This window comes from Brachyistius frenatus, unplaced genomic scaffold (assembly GCF_029030835.1).
Source record: "Brachyistius frenatus isolate BFR_SWC_R1_liver_20210118 unplaced genomic scaffold, ASM2903083v1 Contig_321, whole genome shotgun sequence".
Taxonomy (NCBI): domain Eukaryota; kingdom Metazoa; phylum Chordata; class Actinopteri; family Embiotocidae; genus Brachyistius; species Brachyistius frenatus.
This window is the reverse complement of record NW_027210920.1, coordinates 125,001-130,000: the sequence shown is the minus strand read 5'-3', so window position 1 is coordinate 130,000 and position 5,000 is coordinate 125,001. Positions and strand designations below refer to the sequence as shown.

Below are 5,000 nucleotides of genomic sequence, written 5' to 3'. Positions count from 1 at the left end.
TCTCCTCCTCCGTCTCCTCTGTCTCCTCCTCTGTCTCCTCCATCTCCTCCTCCGTCTCCTCTGTCTCCTTGGTCTCCTCCTCCATCTCCTCCTCCGTCTCCTCTGTCTCCTTGGTCTCCTCCTCCATCTCCTCCTCCGTCTCCTCCATCTCCTCCTCCGTCTCCTCCTCTGTCTCCTCTGTCTCCTCCGTCTCCTCCTCCATCTCATCCTCCGTCTCCTCCTCTGTCTCCTCCTCTGTCTCCTCTGTCTCCTCCGTCTCCTCCGTCTCCTCCTCCGTCTCCTCTGACACCATCTGAATGGAGCTGGTTGTAACTGACAACTGCTGCATTATTCCTTTAACTTTGATGTTAACATGTTGTTAACATGTTGTTAACATGATGTTGTTAACATGATGTTGTTAACATGATGTTGTTAACATGATGTTGTTAACATGATGTTGTTAACATGATGTTGTTAACATGTTGTTAACATGATGTTGTTAACATGATGTTGTTAACATGATGTTGTTAACAACATCATGTTAACATGTTGTTAACATGATGTTGTTAACATGTTGTTAACATGATGTTGTTAACATGTGAGTGGGAGCGGGGAGCAGCTGTGCGGTGATGTGTGCTGTGTCTCAGCTCAGAGCCTGTCTGGGGATGCAGCTCTTGGCCTGCGTCGCCTCCGTCTTCAACATTATCTGCACGCTGGTGAAGATGGAAGAAAGAACGTGGCGCTGCTGGAACGTCCACTTCAACACCACAGAACACTATGATGATGATGATATCTGCCACGTCCTCGATGTGAGTAAACTCGGTGTCCGGTTTAATGTGAGAGGATGAGTGACAGATGAAGAGTAGAATATAAAACTATAAGTTGAAGAGTGACACATTAAAACTGATGATAACCTGAAACATGGAAGGAATGAAAAGCACTTGAAGAAACTTAACTCTTAAAATGACAAACTTCATATTTCTTCACGCTTTCCGTTCCACTTTTTCTTTTTCCAAACTGCATTGTGTCGTCACCTTGTAGTTGACCGAGTCCCACTTCTACGCCAGCGGGGTGCTGGTCCAGGCCGTCCTGCTGGCCGTCTCCGCCACTCTGGCCGCCTACTGCTGCAAGGTGGTGCAGTGCTGCGGGCCGCCGCCCACACTGGTGAGGAGACGCAAAACAGCAAAACACAAAGACAGACTGTTAACGTTGGAAGAAGAAACGTGTTCATCTTCAGAAACGTCATTAGTTCATTGTACCAGTCAGTTGTGGTTTGGGCTGACGTCGGTCCTTCTGTCCCCCCCAGCCGGTGATCACCGTCCAGACCCCCGTCCAGACCCCCGTCCCGCAGTGAGACCGGATGGCAGACACAAAGCTAAAGCTTCACTAATCACTATTTCTGTATTAACAATGGATTAAATGTATAATGTGAAAGTGGTGACGGACCTCCAGAGAATCACTCGTCTCCATTGAGCCTCTTTTAGCTCCTTGTTTCAGCCCGCCAGCTTCGCTCTCATCTAACTGTTGGTTTCAGTGAAAAAGACACACTGCCAGCTCATAAATGATAAAGAGACTTTACTTTATTATTCTCAGGAGTTGGTGGAGACCAAAACACCTCCAAGAGATGCTGATGTCGACATGTTGCTGACATATTCCACACAATGTTAATGCTGAGTTTAGTTTGTTCTTGGTGCCCCCTAGTGGCCAATGAATCAATGATTGCACAAGTTTAAGAAAGTTTTACAGCACTTAATGTTTGCAAAATGTCCTCACTAACCGTGCATTTTATTCATATATCTTTTTAACATACTTATTCTTTCACGTTTAAATGAATCAAACAGTGTTTGTTAATTAAAAACTCATAATAGAGGTTATTTCTAATAAACATGAGCAGAAGGCTACAAAATAAAACATGAAGACATAATGTTGTTGTTTGTAGGAAACTCTGCTGACTGACCTGAATGTGGAAATTAAAAACAGAAAACACTTTATTTTTGCTTTCTTTCACTGACGTCTCTTTTTAATCAGGTTTGAAGATAGTTTCACAAACAATTATAAGAACGACAGAAGATGTAACGTTAAATATTAGACAGAGTTTCTTTATTCTCATATTTATGTAGTGACATAGGAGGTGTTGGATCTGTTCATTAAAGTCATTTAAATTGGAGGAAAATTTTATTTAAAAAAAAAACTTATTTTGTTTCAATCATCTGAGGTTTGGCATTTTACCTAATAAATGACTATTTTAAGTTTTAAAACTTCAGTACTGACAATAACAGGTACCAGGAAATATGCTGAATAACTTTTAATTCAGGTTTTATTGAATGTATCGTTTCCTATGAACTCATAAATATTTTTTTTACTTTTCAGGCTTTCAGAACAAAATCATTCAAAAACAGTACAGTGCAAAATATTTGTCACACAATGCTTTAAAAAAACGGTCACAGATATATGATGCATTAAAAAACACATGTATGTAAAACGTGATCAAAACAACACGTAAGAATGAGGTTCTAAAAATACAAACTGCGTTGTGATGCACTACGACGGTCCTGAGGTGTCTTCATCGCTGCAGCTCATCGGCCCAGTGGCTCTGCGGGAGTTCACAAAACAAACAATACTTTCAGCTTCAACAGCTTTTGGTCAAATTAGTTCCTGAACCAACTTCCTGCCCTCGACGTGAACGCACAGACCACTCGGTCCCGTTGCCACGGTTACTGACCCGGGATGCAGACGGCGTGATCTCCTCCAGGTCTCCGACGCAGCCGTGTTTGTGGCGGACGAGGCTCCCCCACAGCACCGAGCGGCGGCAGGACGGACACTGTCCCTCCACCGGCAGCAGGTGGGACGGCTCCGACTTCAGGAAGCGTCGGGCCAGACAGGTCACATGACTGCTCATCCCGCAGGAAGGCTGGAAACAGCTCAGCTTCTCCGACACCTGAGGGGCCGAGGAGGCAAAGACGGACCGGACCGACCGTCAGGACTGAACTGAAGGGAGGTACCATCAGTACAATAAACATCTAACTCAGTTCCACTCAGTTAGCTGACCTGATGATTATCTCCTTCTACGTTACATCCACACTCATCACATCTCCGTCCGCACGAACACACGAAAACTTGTAATATTTGACATTTGATGACATCATCCATGAAACAGTAGTTGTAGTAACACGACATCCGAAGAGTCTTCGTCCTCTCCGTTGAAGTCGTCGGTGGATTTGACTCAGGTTGTTTACTGACGTGTGTGCAGGTAATAACCCTAAAGCATTGTGGGAAACCAAGTGTTTGGTAGGAGTGACGACGGGTTCCTTCACCTGAGGACGGGTTCCTTCCCCTGAGGACGGGTTCCTTCACCTGAGGACGGGTTCCTTCACCTGAGGACGGGTTCCTTCACCTGAGGACGGGTTCCTTCACCTGAGGACGGGTTCCTTCCCCTGAGGACGGGTTCCTTCCCCTGAGGACGGGTTCCTTCACCTGAGGACGGGTTCCTTCCCCTGAGGACGGGTTCCTTCACCTGAGGACGGGTTCCTTCACCTGAGGACGGGTGAGGACGGGTTCCTTCACCTGAGGACGGGTTCCTTCCCCTGAGGACGGGTTCCTTCCCCTGAGGACGGGTTCCTTCACCTGAGGACGGGTTCCTTCCCCTGAGGACGGGTTCCTTCCCCTGAGGACGGGTTCTCTGTGTTTTGGTCGGTCTTCGATCAGGTAACTCAACATGACGCGACCTCTCATTGTTGTTGCTGCGTCTTCAGCTCAGGTCGGTCTCGGCCAATCGGACGTTCTCTCAGCGTTCCTCGGGAACTTCACTGATAAAACGTTCCCACCACGTAAACAGTTCTCCTGATGAAGCAGCTCCACGCTGAAACAACAGCTTCTCTTCTGCGTGTTTGCTGTTATCAGTAGAAAATACAGAATATAACTGCACAACACGCCCAGCTACGCTGTCATTCCTGATCCAGGTTCACTTTTAGTAAAGTAACACGAGATGTTGTTGAGTGACGTCAACGTTAAATTAATCTGTTGAATCTGGAAAACACGTCCAGACAGCTGAAACCGGACGGATCAACACGTTCTATCTTGTTTAACTCGTACAGGAATGTGATCTAAAAGCAGTGAACAGTCTCACCTTCACCGGCCGCTTGCAGAGAAAACACCTGAGTGCCTCCTGCTCCTCCTCCTGCTCCTCCTCCTGCTCCTCCCCCCCCCCTGCAGACGGCTGCAGCTTCTTCTTGACTCTCACGCTGCCGAAGGCGACGGGGATGTGCAGAGGAGGCTGCAGCTCGGCCTCGAACTCCATCCGGTACTCCTGCTGGAGCCAGCGGGCCGTCAGCGGCAGTCTGCTCCACGGCGCCACCCGCAGCATGCTGGAGACGACGCGCCAGTGGAACTGCAGACTGGACTCTTTCCTGGACCGCCGGGAGACGTGGGAGAGGCGCCGGGAGGAGTGAGGGTGCTGCCACGCCCACTCGAACTGACCCAGAACCAGGAGCACAGTCAGAGTTCATGTTCATCAACATATCAGGACAAAAGAGCTTTTCAATAAAGTGCAAAAATAAATGTGCAGTGTTGGTGTCAGTACTTTTTATGCTTTAAAATAAGTTTTTAAGGACCCTCAGATTTGTTCTAGGGACAAACATCTGGGAACGCAGACAGAGGAACTGAGGTCCTTAAAAAGTTCCTGTGGTGCAAACATGGCTTTATTCAGCAGAACACAGAATAACACTTAGTTCATTTCATTTGATGACAGATTCGTGCTATTTAAACACCAACGGGTCCAAGTTACTCTCAACAAACTGCAAACATTAAAATCTCTCAAACCACAAATAATCTACAAAAAAATGTACATCCAGTCTATCATCAGGGTTGCAGTGTGACAGTTACACAAGTTTGAATATATATCAAATTTCTTCTCACAACCAATAACAACAACACAAATTTAAGAATCTTACGGTTTAATATTAATGTTCCTAAAAGGTAAATGATTCTAGAACCCAGGTACTCACCCTCAGAGCAGCGATGTC

General features: G+C 46.4%; 2 protein-coding genes across 3 annotated transcripts in view; one reads left to right on the top strand and one right to left on the bottom strand.

Moving 5' to 3' along the window:
• The window catches only part of LOC138635646 (uncharacterized), a 5,789-nt gene extending 4,195 nt beyond the window's left edge, over positions 1-1,594 (top strand). The window contains exons 5-7 of one of the 2 annotated variants that reach the window (XM_069723241.1): positions 627-788; positions 1,021-1,143; positions 1,286-1,594. In XM_069723241.1, coding sequence (XP_069579342.1) covers positions 627-788; positions 1,021-1,143; positions 1,286-1,333 — 333 coding nt within the window. In that variant the 3' untranslated portion in view covers positions 1,334-1,594. Of the gene's footprint in view, positions 386-626; positions 789-1,020; positions 1,144-1,285 lie in introns of those variants that run through there. The other variant, XM_069723240.1, reaches the window with a different exon arrangement.
• Positions 1,595-1,966: 372 nt separating this feature from the next.
• Positions 1,967-5,000, bottom strand: part of slx1b (SLX1 homolog B, structure-specific endonuclease subunit) — a 3,525-nt gene continuing 491 nt past the window's right edge. Inside the window, exons 2-5 of the mRNA XM_069723239.1 lie at positions 4,983-5,000; positions 4,106-4,450; positions 2,702-2,917; positions 1,967-2,572 (exon numbers count right to left, since the gene is read on the bottom strand). The exon at positions 4,983-5,000 is cut by the window's right edge and continues 34 nt beyond it. Coding sequence (XP_069579340.1) covers positions 2,543-2,572; positions 2,702-2,917; positions 4,106-4,450; positions 4,983-5,000 — 609 coding nt within the window. The 3' untranslated portion in view covers positions 1,967-2,542. The remainder of the gene's footprint in view (positions 2,573-2,701; positions 2,918-4,105; positions 4,451-4,982) is intronic.